General features: G+C 31.9%; 3 protein-coding genes across 7 annotated transcripts; 2 read left to right on the forward strand and 1 right to left on the reverse strand.

The window, feature by feature from the left end:
* Positions 1-1083: 1083 nt before the first annotated feature.
* On the forward strand, positions 1084-3754 carry LOC126678160 (uncharacterized). Its single transcript, XM_050373054.2, has 6 exons — positions 1084-1644; positions 2021-2224; positions 2316-2991; positions 3091-3209; positions 3294-3350; positions 3459-3754. Exons 1-6 carry the CDS (start codon positions 1227-1229, stop codon positions 3488-3490), a joined length of 1506 nt encoding a protein of 501 aa, XP_050229011.1. The 5' UTR covers positions 1084-1226; the 3' UTR covers positions 3491-3754.
* Positions 3755-6097: 2343 nt separating this feature from the next.
* Positions 6098-12482, forward strand: LOC126686372 (nuclear intron maturase 4, mitochondrial). 5 transcript variants are annotated; one of them, XM_050380421.2, is made up of 4 exons: positions 6098-6343; positions 6446-8935; positions 9565-9700; positions 9785-12482. In XM_050380421.2, exons 1-2 carry the CDS (start codon positions 6211-6213, stop codon positions 8752-8754), a joined length of 2442 nt encoding a protein of 813 aa, XP_050236378.1. In that variant the 5' UTR covers positions 6098-6210; the 3' UTR covers positions 8755-8935; positions 9565-9700; positions 9785-12482. The 5 variants fall into 5 exon arrangements, with proteins under 5 accessions (XP_050236378.1, XP_050236370.1, XP_050236375.1 ...); XM_050380413.2 differs by having other exon boundaries at positions 9565-9648; positions 9734-12482; XM_050380418.2 differs by having other exon boundaries at positions 9565-9648; positions 9741-12482.
* On the reverse strand, positions 10444-12249 carry LOC126686412 (fructose-1,6-bisphosphatase, chloroplastic). The gene is made up of 4 exons (XM_050380453.1): positions 11812-12249; positions 11279-11503; positions 10679-11185; positions 10444-10593 (listed from the first exon to the last, which is right to left on the reverse strand). Exons 1-4 carry the CDS (start codon positions 12247-12249, stop codon positions 10522-10524), a joined length of 1242 nt encoding a protein of 413 aa, XP_050236410.1. The 3' UTR covers positions 10444-10521.
* Positions 12483-20397: the final 7915 nt, after the last annotated feature.

The raw sequence follows: 20397 nt of genomic DNA on the forward strand, positions 1-20397 counted from the left end.
CTAAAATTAAAAATTTATGATAAAATGTCATTTATTTATAGTGAGATCAAACGGCTTTATTTATGATAAAAGTCATTTTTTTATAAATTACCTTCATTTTACCTCTCCATTATTAATATTTTAAAGGTTAAAATACACAAATACATTTTTTTCATCAATGCTCAATTAGCTACTATTGTGAACAAATTTAATTATAATGAGGTTCAATTTTTTATTTAAATGAATAATAAAAATAAATTAGATAAAAAAATTATGTAACAAATTAAGTAGTAATATTATTAACTAAAACTCTTAGATTCATAAAAATATTAGAGTTTTTTTGTAACCGGCTTAAACATTATAAAATTAAATTAAGGTTTGAAAAATTCAATTTGAAAAGGTTATTTTAGTGTGATAGAGACAAATGCAGTTAGGTAATTGATATATTCAAAATAAAATTTAATTTTTAGGTTAGACGAATCGATTAAAATATAATAATAAATTATTTATTTAAAATAACAAATTAAGTTGATTAATAATATTATTAGCTTAATTAATTTAAATATCACATAAGATGATGGCGCGATTTCATCTGCGGGAGACGTAACCGCAACAACATTAAATAAAAAAAAAGATGGTTTATCTTTTGCGTTTTCAACTTCATTTCATCCCTAACAGTCTTCTTCTCTAATGGAGAACATAGTTTCTGGGTGAATTCGGCAAACGAAGTGAAAAAAAACTAGCAACGAACATGCATTCAGTTAATTAAAACTTAAATACCTAATCAATTTTAAATTCAAAATACATAAAATTTTATTTTATCTATTATTTTATTCAATATATTATACTTTTCAACAAGTTTACCTTCTAAACATGAAGAGATTTTTGAATACTAATAATTTAAATTATTAAAAATATGATTTTTATTAGTTAATTAAAATAATCACTTTTCACAATCTTGTTATCTTAATTTATTTATTCAGTTAAAAAAGTAAAATTAATTTAATCAAATCTCAAACGTTTAACCTCCCCGCCCAAACCCATGGAGGGAAAATCAAAAGCAAAACCTCGATATTAAACCCAAAACACTAACCGCTCTAAATAATACTTTCAAAAACTGGCGCCATTTTCACTCTTCCGCCAAACAAAATCCCCCCTCTCTTCTGTCACTCCCAAAATTCCCATTTCCAATCGAAAAACCCTAATCCAATTTCAATCCCTAATTCACCTTCCATAGGAACCAAAAAATGGGGAAGCAAACCAAATCCCAAGCCTCCCAATCGTTCGGCAAAGGAGACGTAACCCCGATGCAAACCGCATTCATTGTAGACCGATATCTCGCCGATAACAATTTCTCCGACGCTCGCTCCGCCTTTCGAACCGAGGCGGCTTCCCTCATTGCCAAATCGCCAGTTCAAGAAGCGCCCAAGAGTTTGTTGAGCTTAGGAGATATGTTGAATGAGTATATCTTATTAAAAGAGCAAAAAGTTATGGTGGATCAAGAACGGGTGCGTTTGGAACAGGAAAAAATTAGGGTTCAGACGCTTTTACATGGTATGCAAGATGTAATGAATGCTTATAATGTCAATGCACCTGGACCGTTGATTCAGAATTCTGCTGTGAGATCTATGGTGGTTCCTCAGTCTGGTCTTAGATCGTCTGCTGGTAATTGTTTTTTTATATAAATTTTGTTCTTTATTTATAGTGCTTGATTTATCTGATTTGGGCATTGTGTTGTCTTTGTAGTCTAAGATCTACTGAATTGCGCGTTTGAATATTAACTAGGGTTTTGCATATGTAGGAATGTGTTTGAGAAGTCTAGCAATGCTGTATTTCAACTTAATTGAATTCTATCTAGTTGATTCTTGTGTTTGGTTTGAGCTACTCAACTTACAGAAACGCGAAGAACTTTGAAAGAAATGAAATTATGTCACGGAAATGAAACGATTTTGCGAGAATTTTATTAATTAATAAAGTATGTTTGAGTATGAAATGTTTAGAAAATGGCCAGTGATATCGTTTGTTGATGCTTTCTCTTTAGGTTGTTCTATGTACACATCATCACCGACTGTTGTGCCATTTCCGATGGGCACAAATATCATTAATCAGCATACAAATATGTCTTCATCGGTTAAAAACTTGACGAGGAAAAGAGTTGGCTCAATTGTTGGTTTGGAGCCGTCTTCTGCTAATAAGAAATCTCGAAGCAGATTGCCATTAAATGTTAAGAAACCAGCCAACCAAGGTACACTTCTTTTGGACTTGAGTATGTGTAATGTTGAATTGTTATCAACTCTTTCTGTTTAATTACATGTTTTATTATTTGATGATTGCAGCAATTACACATGAAGCTGCACAGCCTGATAACGCAGCTACGACAAATGTTACTGCTCAGTCTTCTATGATCAAATTATCACCTCATAACCATGTACGTAGTTTTACAATAGGTCAAGGATCAAGCGTTGCTAAGAGTTTATTCAATCAACCTTCGTTGCCTCCCCCTACTAATTCAACTGGTCCTAATACGCCACCACGAGCAATTTTCACTGACAATGATCGATCTGTATCTTCAATGGGTGTATCTTCTTCAGCGTATTGCAGCAATAGCATTACTTCTCAAGTGACTCCTACAAATTGTACTGTAATTACATCAGAAAGACTTACTGTAAGCCCATGTAAACATGTGTCATACACAATGGAGAGAAACCAATGCATTTCTTCGTCCTCACCGATCAAGACAACATATAATAGGTTGACAAAGAGGGAAACTGTAAAAGGAAGACTAGATTTTGATATTTCTGATGTGGCACCGAGTGTGGATAAACCAATTGTTGAAGAGCTATGTTCCTCTGAGTCTGATAAGGAAGGAGACCCTTTTGACATTGATTTGCCCAATTTAGATGCATTTGGAGCTAACTTCTCTTTCTCAGAATTGTTAATTGATCTGGATCTTGAATGTGAAGGGCTTGGTTGCCCTCCAGTTCTGGGTGCTTCTACAGACTGTTTTTCAGGGTATTTTCTATTTGCTCTTTGCTCTTTGCTCTTTGCTCTTTCCTTCTCATAACTTAAACCTATTATTGCATATTTTCTGATGTATTGTTAATCATACAGGTCCTCACCGGAGTCTGGGGATGGTAATCTAGGGGATGACCCATTGATTTCAGATTTTTCGTCAACTATGACTGAGGCAATCTCAGGAATAGATACGAACATAGAGACAAACATTCAAGGTGAAGAATCGAACTCAATAACATCGTCTCAATGAAACTAATTCATCATTGTGCATAAAATTGAATGATGATTTTTTGTTTCAGGCTCTGATGCTCCAACTGCTATGAAGACAATATCAAATAACATTATCTTAAGCCCAGGTAATTTTTCGTTATGCTTATTTCCTTCTGTATGGAGAATGCTACTCGTTTCCTTTGTTGGAGGGCATTGATTCATTAATGTTTGTTTTCATATATTTGCAATTGCAGCAAAAACCAACCGAAGTTCTCCAGAGCAGTAAAATTACATGGCAAGAAATTGGATTTTTTGAAGATTCTGATGACTCTTAATCTGACTTATTCCCAGTACAGAACTCACTGATTCTCTTAACTATTAGCATTACAAGAGGCGATTTTTGAGTTCTTTGTTTGGCTTATTGCTCGAGTCTGACAAAGCATTTGCTACTTTTACGATATTATAGTCTAACCAATGTCTTTCTGTCATATGAACATATGATCACCCATGCTGGATAATACAACACAAATATTGAGTAGGCCTTTGTCAATGCTTTTCTTGTTAACTATTGTATCATATGTGCATTGAATTCATGATTCTGAATGGTATCTCAGGAACAAGAATGGATTAATCTTCACATATCTTATTGCATATGCACTCAGCTGCAATGAAAAGACAGATTCTACTGCATACTATATTGAGCTGATGAGAAACTTAAATGACAATCTAAACATCAAGACATGTTTGTATCTAAGGGTGTAACTGAGGCAAGTCGAGTAGAAATATTGTCATGGTCAAGTTTGACTTGAACTCGATCGAGTGAACTCGAGTTTTTTTTTTCATTATCATTGAAACAAACAGTCCTGAAGTGAGATGGAAGTAATTGTGGAAGATTCATAACCAGGCCATAAACAAGGAAAATGGTTTGTTTCTCTAAAATGAACAAAACAAATGGGGTGAGTCATAGAACACATATTTTTTGTATGTTTCACACTACTGAAGTGCTACTTCATTTTTGTGATCTGTTAGCAATCAAGCAAACAAACATGACTAGAAAGTTTATAATCCTACTCTAAAATTGTAAGAATACCTTTCATAAAAAAAAAATAAAAAAAAAATTGTAAAATTACCAAACTAGAAAATTATCGCATCTTTAAATTTATTTTCAATTTAATCGCGTTCTTTAAAAATTGTTATATAAAATTAACACCTTTAATTTTTTTTTTCAAAACTACCACTGTTTTAAAATTCAGGGAATTTTAACTGAAGCAAATGGAAAATGATATGGCAAAAAAATTGTTGTTAGGGTCTTTTACATATTAAATCACTATATTTTTTTTTTCAATTTTATCATTACCTTTAATTTTTTTTCAAATATATCACGGGTTCTCATATGAAGGTCACCGGATTTAAAACAATGATAGATTAAAAAAAATTGAGAAGTGATGGTTTATATGACAACTTTTAAATATGATAAAAAAATAGTGATTTAGTTTTAATTAATCCCTAAAAAAAAAAAACAAAGTTCAGCTTAAAAATATTAGGGGTAATTGATCCTAAGAGTACTCAAAATTTTGTTTATTTCATTTTAGTTATCAAACTTTAATTTTTTAATTACCACATATCAGTTTTGCTTTTTCAACAGAAGATTTTTCGGTCAAAAATATTTGCATAGCAGCTGAAATATATTTACCTAAAAATTTGTCATATATGTAGAATTTAATCTAAAAAAACTCATTTCAAATGGAACTATACTTACATGATAAGTTTTTAAGAAAAAATTAATAAAATCCGGCTGCCATATAAACATTTTGGCCACAAAAATCTATGTGTTGAAAAAAATTAAGTATGGTAACCTAAAAAGAAAAAATAAAATATAATAAATATAAAGCTTAATGCCTTAAAAAACCCCGACCATTTATCCCCTTTCCAATCCTATCCTGATGTTGAAAAATTGTCAATTTTACCCCAGTTTGCATTTTTTCATTTCAATTGTACCCTGAAGCATAAAATTGACCTTTATTTATTTGACAAAAGTTCAATAATTTTTTTTAAAAATGGTCAATTTAATATAAAAAGTTAATTTAATGCAAAAAGAGTCAATTTAGAGAATTTTTGCCAAATAAAAAAAGGTCAATTTTATGTTTTAGGGTACAATTGAAATGAAAAAAAATACAAAATAGAGTAAAATTGACAGATTTGCAACGTCAGGGTAGGATTGAAAAGAGGATAAAAGGTCAAGGTTTTTTTAAGACATTAAGCCTAAATATAATGACACAAAATGAAAGTTTAGGTACCCTCAGGATTATCATAGCATTAGCTTTCGAAACCAAAAACATAAAAAAGAGAAAATATTGAGTCAAATTTGTAATTATGCTAAATTTTGTTACTTGAATAGATATTTTTTTTTGGATTAAGGTCTGAAAAACTACCGACCTTTCAAATATTTTTCAATTGCACCCTCACCTTGTATTTTATTCAATAACATCCTATTTCGTATTTTTGGCTTTCAATAGCACCCCGACCTTGTAAAACAATCAATTTTACCCTATTTTGTATTTTTGACTTTCAATAGCACCATAAATTATCAAATTAAACTCATTTATCGAAGACTTATTTGAACTTTTTTAAAGTTAAAAGACTTGTTTAAAAGTGTCCAAGTAGAAAAAAGTACGATTTCACCTTTAAATTTAGTTTTTTTTTGAAAATTTTCATCCTTATAGTAATCAAATCATCTAATTTTTTTACTTTAGAGTGCTATTGAAAGTCAAAAATACAAAATAGGGTGCTATTGAAAAAATTAAAAGGTGAGGGTGCTATTGAAAAAAATTTGAAAGGTCGGTAGTTTTTCAGACCTTAAGCCTTTTCTTTTTCAAATTGGGAGTTTGGCACCTTTACCCATCACCACCATAGCCAAATAATTAAAATCAATCAACCAACATTCAATAGAAAAAAACCCAAGTAATAGCAATATGATGTGTTTGTAACCCTGAATAACCCCAGAAAATGAAGCAAAAGATTAGCTTCATTAGAGCTCAAATTGGTTGCTGTCAGCGGCAGAGATGGCACTGCTGCAATTACCGATATCTATGCACGTCGCCGGCAACGGTAAATTCCTCCACCGCCGCACCCTTTTCAGGTATGTTCCTCTGTTTTGGCTTATAAAATGATAATTTCTATTTTTCAATGTTTAGTTTGCAGTGCTTCTGTGCTCATATGTTTTTAAATTAATATGCGACAGGAACCCAGATAGAAAGATTGCACCTTTGTACAAATTATTCTACTTTTAGTGATAGTAATGGTGATAAGGGTCCAGGGAAGATGACATTAGCAAAAGATTTAGCTTTTCTAGTTGAGGAATCTTCAAACCTTGCCGAAATTAAACCCAAAACCAAGACTCGAATGGAGCTCAAGAGATATCTTGAACTCCGCGTAAAGAAGAGAGTGAAGGAGCAGTTTTCCAATGGGAAGTTTCATGATTTAATGATGAGAGTAGTTGCGAATCCTGAAACGCTACGGGATGCTTATGATTGTATTAGGCTTAATGCGAATGTTGACATAGCATTAGGTGACGACAATGTTTCTTTCGAATGTCTGGCTGAAGAGCTTTCGGGTGGTAAGTTTGATATCAGTGCAAATACTTTCTCTATATCGACAAAGGGAGAAAGTAAAGGAACCCTTGTTCTTCCGAAACTAAATCTTAAGGTTATTCAAGAAGCTATCAGGATAGTTTTGGAAGTTGTTTATAAGCCTCATTTTTCTAAGATATCTCATGGTTGTCGTAGTGGAAGGGGTCACCATTCTGCATTGAAATACATTAGTAAAGAAATTTCAAATCCTGATTGGTGGTTCACTTTGATTGTAAGCAAAAAGCTTGATGCGTGTGTGATTGATAAACTTATCTCTGTATTGGAGGACAAGATCATAGACCCTTTTTTGTATGATATAATTCGAGGCATGTATGATGCTCAGGTACTGAATTTAGAGTTTGGGGGTTACCCAAAGGGCCATGGTCTTCCACAAGAGGGAGTGTTGTCTCCTATATTGATGAACATATATCTTAGTCTTTTTGACCATGAAATTTACAGACTTTCAATGAAATATGAAGCTCTCAACTCAAGTTTAAATCTCCATGGAGAGCAGTTCAATTCTAATCTGCGGAACTGGTTTAGGAAACAGCTTAAAGGAAATGACGCTAAGAATGTGCCTCAAGAGAGTTCCGGTCCAGTAATTCATTCTTGTCGCTTCATGGATGAGTTACTTTTTGCTGTGTCTGGATCCAAAGATGTTGCTAGCCATTTCAAGTCTGAAATTATGGATTACTTGCAGAATAGTTTGCTATTAGATGTTTCCAGCGAAAAAGAAATAGCTGGCTGTGCTGGACCTCAAGCAATTCGCTTTCTAGGGAGTTTGATTAGAAGACGTGTGAAAGACAGTCCTGCTTTAAGGGCTGTTCACAAGTTGAAAGAAAAAGTTGAGGTATTTGCTTCTCAAAAACAAGAGGCATGGGATGCTGGTACAGTTGGAATTGGAAGGAAATGGTTGGCTCATGGTTTGCGAAAGGTTAAGGAGTCAGAGATCAAGCATTTAGCTGATAGTAACTCTCTCTTAAGCCAAATTTCTCGCTTTAGGAAAGCTGGAATGGAAACTGATCATTGGTATAAATTTCTACTTAAAATATGGATGCAAAACATTAACGCAAAAGCAGCATACAGTGAGGATTTTATCTTATCTAAGTATGTTGTGGAGCCAGCCCTTCCACAAGAACTGAGAGATTCCTTTCACGAGTTTCAAAAGTGTGCAAAAAAATATGTGGATTCTGAAACTGCTGCAACTCTTGCTCTTTTTCCAAATTCCAGCTCCTACTCTGAAATGGTCACTGAGATTATTGCCCCTGTTGATGTTATCAATAAACGTTTGCTACGATATGGATTGATCACATCTAAAGGGCACTCCTGTGTAAATTCTAAACTTATTTTACAAGATAAAACCCATATAATTGACTGGTTTTCAGGTATTGTTCGTCGTTGGCATAGATGGTATGGTGAATGTGAAAATTTTGCCGACTTAGAGCTAATAGTTAAAAATCAAGTCTGGCAATCTTGCATTCGTACATTAGCGGCAAAGTATAGAATTCATGAGAGTGAAGTGGAGAAACGATTAGATTTAGATACGAGCAGTATCGTTTTAACTCAAGAGACGGACCAAGAAAACTTAATTGATAATTCAAACTCTCTAGCTTTTGAAAATGACGAGGCTTTGATGTATGGAATTTCTTATAGTGGTTTGTGCTTATTGTCGTTAGCAAGAATGGTGAGTCAGTCACGACCTTGCAATTGTTTTGTAATGGGGTGCTCAGCTGCAGCACCAAGCGTTTATACTCTTCATGTAATGGAAAGACAGAAATTTCCTGGCTGGAAGACAGGGTTTTCGCCTTGTATACATCCTAGCTTGAATGGAAGGCGAATTGGATTGTGTCACCAGCATTTGAAGGATTTTTATGCAGGTCGCATTTCACTTCAATCCATTGATTTCAGTTCATGGAAGTGAAAACACTGAGAATCAATGAATGCTAATATGAAGGCTTTTAAGATGCCAATAGCCAACTGCACATAAACTTTGTTGGAACGCGTCTATATAGATTTTAAGCGCACACGATGAAATATTTTTTTGTTGCCTGAACCGTTACTCGGATATTTACATGGAAAGCCTTCTGCAAGTCCATCTTCAGGTTAGAATTGTTTGTTTGTAAGCTTTAGATTTTTGCATATAACTAATAGAGTTTGATTTGACATTTGCCTTTTGGTAAAAGTTTATAATAGATTACAGGGTCTCTGGGTCTTGACTAATTTGACATAAGTTGATGTCAGTATGCTATATGTGTGTATTACCATATGAATATTTGAGAAATTAAATTCACGAGGGGAGGAGGATTTACATGGGTACGATCTCTCTACAGAATGGGAAGCATGAAAGGGTAAAGTAATACTATCAACTCCATCAGCAAAGATTTGCAAATTGCACTGAGTAATACAGTTCCCATCAATGTTTCGTTGATATCAGATCTACATTTTAATAATAATTCTATAAGTATGCACATAAGTATTTCAAATTTATGAAACACTTGCATGTCCTCTTTTTAAAAAATAATTTGAAAGAAACCAACTTAAGCAAGAATACACTGAGATTTTTATTCATCGTGGAATGGTTTAATCATTTAGCCCGTTTGTATTTGCACATTTTCGTCATGCCACAGTTGTCATTTTGTGTTTTATGTAAAAAATGCTGTTTTATTAATAATATATTGTTAGCAGTACTACTACTATAATACTATTGTTGTTGATTTTTTCATACAATCAGATGGTATTGCAGCATATCACATGGAAATACAAAAGAAAGAAATAAGAGAGCTGTTAGAAGAGGTTCAAAGAATATAACTTTCTGGTAGAGTAACCCAAGTTCCTCTTTTCAGCCATTTGATATCAAATATTGGAGTGTAAGTTCATTAATAGACGCTGCTTCTTTGTAGGACGCAGGGAATACTTACCTAATCTGAGTTTCAATTCTTATGTACCTGCAGATGAAGATGGAGGGAGCAATGCCCCAGGTCTACCTCTCTAGCTTGCTTCTCAGCTTCTACATATATGTTCTATGTGTAAAATTTACTCATGAATTATTTTAAGTCAACATATCTTTGAAAATTTACATTATAATGGGTCCCTGAATCCATGAAAAATATACAGTATGTTATCTGTCTTGGAGTTTTGGATAAGCTTCTCTAAACATTGATTCTATGTTACATTTTCAGATTATTTTTTTAGCACGAGAGTGTCTTTAGTTGGGTCACTTTCTCTCTGAGAACTTATTTTTCTTGGTTTAAAGATTTAATAATTTTTTAGCATATCCCGGTTTAGATGAAATCATTTCCTAAATATATCAGGAACTTGAGCAACACGGAAAATGAGTCACATTTGTCCTTTGTTTCTGTGGCTGGTGCTTCTCTTTGTATGTGCAACTGCTTGTTTATGTGATTTTCATATTTTTAACTGCATGTTAAAGTAACTCGCAGACACAAGTGCTCTGAGTTTCCGCGGGAGTATTAGAAATGCATTAATTCTTTTGGATTCGTATATGCGATTCTGAAAGGGATATGCTCAAATATTTTTTTGAATCTTTCCTTCTTAGCAAAATTCACAATGATAAAATCTGGCGTACAAAAAATAAATGTGTGAGAGATGCTAAAAAAATAGCTTCCCCTTCTCATACTTTCAGTAATATATTTCTTCAGAAACTATGAAATAGGCATTTACAATTCACTCAAGCCAAGTATTTCTCCAATTTGTCCACTTCCTCCTGGCTTCCAATGTAGAGCGGAACACGTTGATGTATCTGGTGAAAAAATGAAATCCTTGTTATCGACATAAAAAAAAGTTTGAAGCATATGAACTGAAGAATGTTTTTACATGTGCTTTACCTCAACAGGTTGGATGTCGAGTACTCTCTGATGGCCGTCTGATCCTTTGCCACCAGCTTGTTCAACTATAAAGCTCATAGGTGCGCACTCATACAATAGTCTAAGCTTCCCGTTTTTACTCTTCGCGTCTCTAGGATACCCATAAATGCCACCATATAGCAGTGTTCGGTGGAAGTCACCGACCAAGCTACCTATGTAACGAGCAGAGTAGGGTTTTCCGCTAGGACCAGGGTCTTTTAGGTCATCAATGTACTTCTTCAACTTATCATCCCACATTTGGTAGTTTCCTTCATTAAATGAATAAATTTTTCCAGCCTTTGGTATTTGAATATTTTCTTGTGTTAAAACGAATTCTCCATACATTGGATCCAGCGTGAATGAAAACACGCCGGTTCCAATAGTGATAACAAAAATAACCGAGCTTGAGTACATGCAGTAGCCAGCAGCAAGAAGGTTATTTCCTGGCTGGCAGACATTCACAATACATCTCTGTTCTTCATTGTCAAGCTGCAATTTACGAAATTGTCAAAGAGTTGGATATTATAAACTGTCTTATGATCTCATTATCATATTATTTGTTTTCTTTAAATTTTCTCTTACAGTGCTATCATCACCAATATCAGCTAGGCACTCATCATTTGGGCTGTAAATTCCAAAAATGGAACCGGTGGACACTGCTGCATCAATATTCGACGATCCATCAAGTGGATCAAACACCACAATGTAGTTTCCCGAGTAACTCTCCTCCACTGCTACCGGGACATCCTCTTCCTCGGATGCTATGATTCCTGTGCGTCCGCTTGATCTCAAACAGTAGGAGAACACCTGTAAGTGCAACACTAACCAATCTGAGTAATTCTACCGAATGATTCATGCAGAATATATGTTGCCATTGAAGAAAGATACTAAAATTATGTTAGCTACATTTTGATTCGTACCATAGTATTTTGAAGAAGAGGTTAAATATGATAGTTCTAGAGCAATATTATGGAAACTAATGTTTAGTAGCAATCAAGATTTGCTTTCAAGCAAAGCATAATTTAGAAACCACAGTTCCGAGAAAATTTCCAAAACTATATTTCTTATATATGTAGTGTTTTTAGAATTTATAAAGTTATTTTGTATCGACAAACCTCATTTGACACCACATCTAGCTTCTTCTGATCCTCTCCTTGAATATTAACAGCACCCTGAACACCAGTTAAGTTAGAAATCCCGGCTCTTTGAACCAAAGAAGCAATCTGTTTACACGCCATAGAAATGCTAGAAAGCACGATAGTTAGTTCAGCATCAATGACACCAGCTTGTTCTTGCTTCAAAAGCCAAGTAGTCAGTGCTTGAATCTCGAACTTACTCTTTGTTTTCGTCACTATCTCAGAATCCGTGCTCACCGCCATACACTTAACCCCAGAAGCAACATGCTTTTTCTTGCTGCTACCGGTATTAGAGAACGAGACTAGTGTTTTTGTATCAAAGACGCATGATTGAAAAGGAGAGAGGCGAGAAAGAGACCGCGAGCTTGAGCTCGAGAAGAGAAGCTGAGAAGAGGATGGTGTAGTAAGAGCAACCATAGCTAACTTCAATGTCAAGGTGTTCAAGTTGTACTCTTTGTTTTTGAAGTTTTTTCTTTGTGTAAGAGCAGAGCAGTAGTGTGTCTGTGCTTGGATTTTGTTATTGTAATGTGAGGTGGTGGCTAACGATTTCCGTTGCTTTTAGGGTCCCACTTATCATCCTCTTTGTACCAGTTTTCTGTGATCATGATTTTATGAAGGGTCCAAGTGGACAAGTAGAGGTTATGATACAATTGTCACACCTGATCTTTTTGGTGCTATTGTTAAGGTCAAATTGGGTTATATATTGTCCAGCCCATTAAAAATATAAGATGGCTTGGACTTGAATCTTTTCAAGGCCACAATGGTGAAGAATGGAAACCATGGCCTCCCTTTTATGGCCCTAACTATGCAAGGGAAAATAACACATATGTGCCAAAAACACCAACTCTTTAAAAAAACATCAGTGCTAAAAAATAATTCACTCAACAAATTTTTTCTTGTTACACTTGTATGCTCTCTATATGAGAGCGACACGCCTCCGACCCTGCAAAAATGCGATAGCCTTCAAAAACATTAGCTTGCAAACACATCAGCGTTAATCATGCAACATAATAGTCATGTAACTCGTCAATCCTGCAATGTTTAAGTATACTAGTGATTAGGGGTGTGCAAAAACCGAATTGAACCGAAAAACCAAACCAAACCGAACTAAAATTTTAATATTAGTTCGGTTTTTTGGTTAAAACAGTTTGATTTGTTTTTTTTTTCAACCTAAAAATTTGATATTCGGTTTTCAATTTAGTATTAGGTTTTTGCAAATCGAACCCACCAAAAAACCGAATAACAAATTATTATTTTTAAAAAAAAATTATAATTTAAATGTTTATTTATACTTTTTAGTAGTTATTCTTTAATTACATGTAATATATAAGTTAATAAATTTATTATAATAGATAAAATATACAAATAATATGTGTAAAATAATTTATATTTTTTTAATTTTTTATATTAAAAACTGAAAAATAATAATTAAAAAATTGGTTTTTAAATGAACTAAATCGAATCGAATTTTTTGGTTCGGTTCAATTTTAGTTTTTGGTCTAATTTGAAACCGATTCAGTTTTGAATTTTGGCCTATTTTCGGTTTTAGTTTTTTTGGTTCGGTTCACCAAACCGACCGAAACCGACCGATGTACATACCTACTAGTGATACATTTTAGATATATTTCAAAAATGTTTTTGACACATTTTAAAGATAGTTCATTTTTTTTTTAAATATTTATTAATTTATGAGATGTGTCCGAGATTGCATTTGAGCTATTATTGAGATCTAAGTTTTTTTTGCATAAAATAGAAAAATTATAAGTATTTTTTTATATATATATTCTCAAATATTGTATCATACAATTTTTTAATATTTTTTTCATTATTCAGTCCTATGAACACTTTATTTTTGTAGATAATTTCACCTATTGAAAAAAAATAATAAGTGTGAAGTTATAATATGTCTTATACATAATTTATACGTTTTTAGAGCACGCGACACGTAAATTTCAATTGAAATATGTTGCAAATACTTTCCAGATGCACATATATTTTTTCATATATTTGATAAATATGTATGAAAATAATATTCAGATATGTTGGAAATACCTTCAAGATACATGATAAATTTATAAAAGATACACAAGTTTGATTTAAAATATCTCTGACGAGCTGGCATATTGCACACTTGACGCGTTGCAAGCGTTGACGAGCTGACATATTGCAGACTTGACACATTGTATGGTTGACGCGCTAAAATGTTATAGCGCTAATGCTTTAACGCGTGCATGGTGGTGATCTGTTGGAATATATGGTCCGGTAGGAATAATTGGTGTGGACGAAGAATGGATGGACGGTTATGAAAGTGTTAAACTCGGCGGGTCTTCAGCTGTCTGCTTGGAGCTAATCCTCTCCAAAAGGTCCAAGCCAACGGAGGGGGTGCTGGAAAATAATGTAGATGCTAATTGTAGCTGTGGTTGCAAGATTATCAGAGTTGGGTGTACGGTGAGCGATAGCCGGGGTCAATTATTCAGGACACGAACATCATACATTGTGGGAAATTTCAAGCCTAAAGTTGCTGAAAGGGGCATAGAAGGTGGTGATTGAATCAGACGCGCCAAAGGTTATTTTTGGATGTTAGTGTTAAATTATGTCAAATAATCTTTATATATCTTTTATATTTAGCATGTAAATTATATCCTGTATATCCTAAAGTAATTACCTTTATTTGTAGCCTAAATTATAGCATAACGATTGGCTTGTTTAGAAGTATATTATGAGCCAAAATCTATGAGAAAGGCACATATGATTTCTTACATGGTATTAGAGCCAATAAATTCTAGCCGTACCTCTACTGAAAAATAAATCTCCGCAACTTTAATACCTTCTCCTATTATTTTCTTTCCCCCTCTTTATCCATATAATGGCAGAAACTAAATTTCATCCTGCTCTTGCCGTTAACAACGTCAAGAACTTTATCTCTGTAATTCTCAAGATGGAAAAGCCACTACTTTTCATGGGCGGAGTTGTTTAAAATTCATTGCCGTGCATATCAAGTCATCCACAACATCATCGCTCCCACTCAATGGCATATTGAGACAGCGAAGGAAAAAGCAGTTGCACATGATGATGAACTCTGTTCACGCTTGTATGCTATAGTCATTTAATAGATTTACGATACGATCTCAAATGATCTTGTGCACAAAATTTTAGAGCCGAATTCTACTACTCAACGAGCATGGGAGCGATTGCAAAATATTTTTCAAAACAACAAGGGTTCTCGAGCTGTCTACCTAGAAAATCAATTTACTTATGTCCATATGGAGGATTTTCCGAATGTTTCTGCCTATTGTCAAGAACTCAAAATGCTATTATTCAAAGTAAGACGTGGGATTTGGTCCCTCGTCCTCCTAATGTGAATGTTGTTCGTTCTATGTGGATTTTTTGTCATAAAAAAATTCTGACGGTTCTCTTAAGAAGTATAAAAGCCGTCTTGTAGGTGATGGCAAGTCTCAACATGTTGGTGTAGATTGTGATGAAACATTCAGCCCGGTATTGAAGCCTGCTATTACACAGACTGTTTTTAGTCTTGCTCTATCAAAATCATGGCCAATTCATCAGCTCAACATCAAAAATGCTTCTACATGGATAACTTCATGAGACAGTTTATATGCACCGACCTATAGGATTTAAAGATCTAGTATATCCAAATTATGTGTGCTTGCTTCAAAAATCTTTGTATAGCCTAAAATTGAAACACACATATTTGACTCAAATCCTAATATTGTTGTATGCTTATAAATACACACTTAAAAATAGGGTTGAGATACATGAAATTCGTAATTCACTAAATTCATAATTGCTTGGTGAAGCAATAATGCTAGCATGCAAACACTAGTTTTGGTAAAGGTCTGTTCGTGTGGATACTTGTAGAGTACGCATTCTTTTGAAGGCGTTTATGATCCGAGGTAAGATATCACCAAAGTGAACCACCTCCTTCCTTCCTAAATTGTTGTTTGAATTCGATATTCAAGAAAATTTTAATCATACAACCTGTCTTTCTATTCGTATTACATGGATTTTACTTGGATTTTGACAAATATTTTGAAATTTCTCTGCATTATAAACCTAGAAAACCAAATTCAATAATCTTTGCATATTTTGTGTATTTAGCTTGTAAATTATTTTATGTATATCCTAAAGTAATTACCTCATTTATAGCTTAGATTATAGCCCAATGATTAGCTTCCATAGAAAGATATTATGAGCCAAAATCAATGAAAAAGACGAATAATTTCTTACAATTAGATAATTCAAATCGAGATGAAGCCGAGTTTTTTTATGTTGGATTGTGTGAAGTTAGCAAAATAATTTTTTAATTTTAATTTTATTTTTGTAAGATGATCTGTGAATTAGGTAATGTATGTGTTAGCGCAGTATGTCCGTTTTATACCGAGTTATCAGAGCCATTTTTTTAAATTTCTTATGTCTGTTTGTTGCTTATGATTTGAGTTAATAATGTCGATCAATTATTTAAAAAAAGAAAAGAGTGGTTCGATAATTTAATGGCTTTTTGAAGACTTCTGTTGTTGACTGAATGTAAAATTATGGTCAATTTTTGGGAAAATCAGCCGAAATAAACTCCACAATTCTTAAAAATGTATTTAAGTCTGAATGTTTCATCTTTGGTTTAATCACCAAAAAATGCCAAACCTATACGTCTTGTGTCAATTATAGCCAAACCTTTAAAAATCACCAGATTTAGCCAAACTTTATATGTTTTGTTTCCTTTTTAGCCATTTTTGAATCGAACCGGTTTTTCTGACACCGTGTCGTCCACGTCACCGCCAACTAAGCAATTGGTTGACATGACAACTGAAATATTTAAATAAGGTTTGGCTATAACTGACACAAAATGCATAGGTTTGGTATTTTTTGGTGAATAAAACTAATTTTAAAATTTAAATAATTAAATGATTAATTATATTATAATAAATTAATATATATTTAAAAAATAATATTTTTATTTAACGCTAATTAAAATTAATTTATTTTTTTACTAAATTTAAATAATTCTAATAATTATTTTTTTCATATTTGATGGATATATAATTAATTTAAATTCTATTAAAAACAAAAAATGTCATATTGATCTTAAAATTTATTTTTTTAAATTCCAGTGGTCGGTTCTTTGACACCGCCGCCGTTTGAGATCTAATTGTTCGTCTTCCGACGAACAATCTGAGAGTAATATACACAACAAACATACGTTCATAATTCAACTATACACACATAAACATAAAAATAATCACTGAATAGACTGCTTATTTAAAGGACGAGTGTAATTATTTTTCTCATTTTTTTCTTTAAAAAGTGACTTATTGTGGTGTAATCAATATATATCATGATGTTTATAAGCATAAATGCATATGTCATTTTACTCGGTATAACCAAAAACTTATCTTAATTTACACATAACTATTTTATTTATTACCTAAACCCAGTTATAAAAAGATCTCAACAACATTAAAAATAATAAATTAAGTTCAAAATCATCATGAACATTAAGCCTTTTCACCAAATTTAATTCAACATTAATATCTAAGTAATACATTAATTCATTTTTTTAATTACATATTCATTAAAATATATTATAATATAAATTTATTAGATTTAATTAAGTTTAATAAAAAAATTAAAATTAATTTTAATTAGTATTAAATAGGAAATATTAATTATTTTTTACATATATATAAATTTCATAAATGATATAATTAATTTACTAATTTTAAATTTAAAAATTGGCTTGAATTTAAAATTAGGGTTATTCACCCAAAAAATACCAAACCTATTTTTTTTGTGTCAGTTATAGCCAAACCTTATTTAAATATTCCAGCTGCCATGCAAGTCAATTTCTTAGTTGGCGGTGACGTGGACGACACGGTGTCAGAAAAACCGGTTCGATTCAAAAATGGCTAAAAAAGAAACAAAACATATAAGATTTGGCTAAATCTGGTGATTTTTAAAGGTTTGGCTATAATTGACACAAAACATATAGGTTTGGCATTTTTTGGTGATTAAGCCTTCATCTTTATCTTATTTTTTTAGCATTTTATGCTTTTATTTTTACATACAAAAAATACATCACACTTACATATTAAATACCTCAATAATATGGAAAGATCACATAAATATCCATAAAACAACAGTTTTTTCTTAAAATATGCACTTTCAAAAAAAAATTATTTAGTACCCAAATTGTTTTCAAAAATACCTAAAAAACTTTTACTTTGTACATACCGTATCGGGAATGTATTAATAATGTACGTATAAAAAAAGTATTTATCTTTTATAGTAAAAAAATCAATATGTAAAATGTGAAAAGATTTTTAGGTAATTTGTTTTTTGATTTAGAACGTGTTTTTGAAAATTAAGTGATTTTTAGGATAGTTTTATAAATAACCCCAAATATATATATATTACTAGCACATCTTAGATATAGAACCCACAAAGTAAAAACTTTTAGGCTCACAATGAGGTTTAAAAACAAAATAGATGCCTTTTATTTTATTTTTTAATTTTTCGACCGCTTTTAGACTATTTTTTTATAGTTTTTCTTTATTTTTTGCTTGATGTAATTTTTTTTATTTCTTCTGACGAAAGTTTTTTTTCCAGAAAGTTGTTAACTACGTCATTTGTTGATACTAACAAAATTATTATACATTGTTAAATGATGTCAATTATAAACTAGAATATTTTAATATCCGTCATTTTAAAATTTATCCTTTTGTTGAGTACTTCACCCGATTTAAATTAATGAAAAGTTTATGACGAATACAAATATAAAGAATTTAGTTATCTAGACAAAATAAATTAATTTATATAAAAATATTGTAAAATCTATCTTTATTTAATGTAGTTGTAAGTATCTTTTAAAATATTTTATTTTCTTTTTAATACATTTATTATAATTAATGAATATATAGTTTGTGAAAAAAAAAAATGAAAACAATATTCATCAATTGGGGATAAAAGGATTGTTAGATAAATTAAATAATTATATTTTCAAATGTAAAATTTAATAGAAATAATATATTAGTTTCTTAATTAAAATCTCGAAAAGATTAATATATAATAATGAAGGTAATAACGGTTTAGATCGATATTATTCTTATGAGTATAAAATTAAACTTTTCCTATAAGTTCTAAAAAATTACTATCGTCCCCTCACATTTTAGATTTCTTCAACTAAAAACCCTTTTAGGGGATTTATTTTTATAAAATATAAAAACTATAGAAAAAAATAATATATTTACTAAAAGTTTATAAAGAAAATAACAATTCAGACCTAAATTCATAGAATAATGGTAATTAACTTCAAAATAAAATAGAAAACGTGATCGGGGATCAATTGTTAGAATAATTAGAAAAGTAAATTGTACAAATAAAAAGAAAGATTAATAAGTTGTACTCCAAGGAAAAAGTGAGAATTTGCTCAGAAGTTCTAGAACCATGACACAAGTATAAATGAATTACACATTTATATGACACTAATGATATAGTGTCAAATTTGCGTAGCGGAAACTCCGCGGCCATTTGTCTACGGAGGACGACTCCAACTTAGAAAATTCATAGGTCTGAAATGTAGTCACTCGTCTCTAATTTGCCACCTTCATAATTACTGTTCCACGTAGAAATAGATTAATTAATTAGCTACGATTTTCTTCTAAGATGCTTATTTACGTAGACCTTGTCATCTAGCAGTATGTATTTCCTTGACTTGGACTTCCTAATGTCGCGCATTTAATCACGATGATAATGAGCAAATTTATTACTGTTTTTTTAGTTTAATGATTGATTTAGACTTCTTTTACAGCAAAAAGAATTTTTTTTTTTTTGAGGGAAAAAAAAGAAGTTTTATTTGATTTGATCTGATTTCAAATTATGTATTGCCTATATGACAATTCACGTTGAATTAATTATAAAAGTATAATAATCAACATACATAACATCAAAATTCAATAATTTTTTATATATGTATGCCACGTCAATAATAGTTACTATAAGATCGGATAAAATCTTTTGTTCGAAGAATATTTAAATTCAGTTATTGAATTAAAATAAATTAAAATAACCAACGATTAATTAAGTTCATTAACATAAGATTAAAGTACAATCAAGAAAGTCATTTGATATAAAATTTCACAATATGATCTTTCTAATTCTACTCTATTAAAGATATAATAAATAACAAAAGCATCAAGCAAAATTAATCAAAAATGAAAAAACTCAAGCCGTGCATCTCGCTAAGGTTGCCATCTTCGGTCACAAACGATGAATTAAGTCCCGTTGCGTGCGAGGGTCTTTGAGTACGAATCACTTTCGATTTACACCTTGAAACCACTAGATCCGTTGAAGTTTAGTATTTCTGATCATCTTTATCCATGAGATTCGACGAGATTAGATAGAAAACTCTTCAAAATCTTAGATTTACAAGAAATTGACTCTAAAATCCAAACAATCGCTATAGATTCTTCATAGATCTAAAAAGACCAACCATAAATTACACTACCAGAAAACCTGCCTTTTGTGACGGAAATTTGTGACGGAAAAAATCCGTCA

Source organism: Mercurialis annua, linkage group LG1-X, assembly GCF_937616625.2.
Source record: "Mercurialis annua linkage group LG1-X, ddMerAnnu1.2, whole genome shotgun sequence".
Lineage (NCBI taxonomy): Eukaryota > Viridiplantae > Streptophyta > Magnoliopsida > Malpighiales > Euphorbiaceae > Mercurialis > Mercurialis annua.

Bases quoted from the DNA above. Each gene is read 5' to 3' on its own strand.
- LOC126686412 (XM_050380453.1), bottom strand. From the start codon at position 12,249: ATGGTTGCTCTTACTACACCATCCTCTTCTCAGCTTCTCTTCTCGAGC. The intron at 11,504-11,811 runs GTTTGTCGATAC...TTGCACTTACAG, and splicing joins TAGATGTGGTGTCAAATGAG to GTGTTCTCCTACTGTTTGAG. The intron at 11,186-11,278 runs GTAAGAGAAAAT...CGTAAATTGCAG, and splicing joins ATATTGGTGATGATAGCACT to CTTGACAATGAAGAACAGAG.
- LOC126678160 (XM_050373054.2), top strand. From the start codon at position 1,227: ATGGGGAAGCAAACCAAATCCCAAGCCTCCCAATCGTTCGGCAAAGGA. The intron at 1,645-2,020 runs GTAATTGTTTTT...CTTTCTCTTTAG, and splicing joins TGGTCTTAGATCGTCTGCTG to GTTGTTCTATGTACACATCA. The intron at 3,351-3,458 runs GTAATTTTTCGT...TTGCAATTGCAG, and splicing joins TAACATTATCTTAAGCCCAG to CAAAAACCAACCGAAGTTCT.
- LOC126686372 (XM_050380421.2), top strand. From the start codon at position 6,211: ATGAAGCAAAAGATTAGCTTCATTAGAGCTCAAATTGGTTGCTGTCAG. The intron at 6,344-6,445 runs GTATGTTCCTCT...AATATGCGACAG, and splicing joins CACCGCCGCACCCTTTTCAG to GAACCCAGATAGAAAGATTG.